General features: G+C 31.9%; 1 protein-coding gene across 1 annotated transcript in view; it reads left to right on the top strand.

The window, feature by feature from the left end:
- Positions 1–317, top strand: part of LOC117181136 — a 10,122-nt gene extending 9,805 nt beyond the window's left edge. Inside the window, exon 4 of the mRNA XM_033373703.1 lies at positions 201–317. Within this exon, the coding sequence (XP_033229594.1) occupies positions 201–317 (117 nt within the window). The remainder of the gene's footprint in view (positions 1–200) is intronic.
- Positions 318–570: the final 253 nt, after the last annotated feature.

The following is a 570-nucleotide window of genomic DNA, read 5'->3' as shown; positions in this document are numbered from 1 at the left end:
TGTTAGAAATAATTAAATTACCAAATCATTGTTTTGTTTATGTGATTATTACTTATAGAAAAATGATATAAAAGTATGTAGATCTCGAAATGAGAAAAAAATTGATCAATTCCACATATATTATTTCAAAAAGATAAAATCCTACAAAACCTACAATGGAATTAAATTAAATAAAAAGACTATTTTTTATTTGTTTACAGATTGCGGATGCTTGCTGTTCATCAGATATTCAATCTTTACAAACTGCGATTGATACCATGTATAATGACGCTATTAAGTGCCTCCATCGTAGAAGTACGCAATCTTCTGGTAACTGAACTAAAATTCCTGGGAATTTCCTTCGGACAATTTTTTTTTCATGCACAACTGTATAAGTGTCAGCAACTGGCTGCGCACGGGAAAAGTTTTCTGCAGTTTTCTTCTCCCTTAGTCAAATGTCTACGAAATTATGAGCGCTTCTAATCCAAATCCGACTGCAGACGGTAAAGTCAGTTATGATTCTTAGTTGCAGTAGGTTTTGCTATATGTAAATGTCAATAAAGGATGTGTCTGGCATTTTAAGTCTGATTT

The sequence above is a fragment of the Belonocnema kinseyi genome, chromosome 10 (assembly GCF_010883055.1).
Source record: "Belonocnema kinseyi isolate 2016_QV_RU_SX_M_011 chromosome 10, B_treatae_v1, whole genome shotgun sequence".
NCBI classification, from domain to species: domain Eukaryota; kingdom Metazoa; phylum Arthropoda; class Insecta; order Hymenoptera; family Cynipidae; genus Belonocnema; species Belonocnema kinseyi.
Note: the sequence above shows the minus strand (reverse complement) of the source record. Positions and strands in the feature narration are given on the sequence as shown.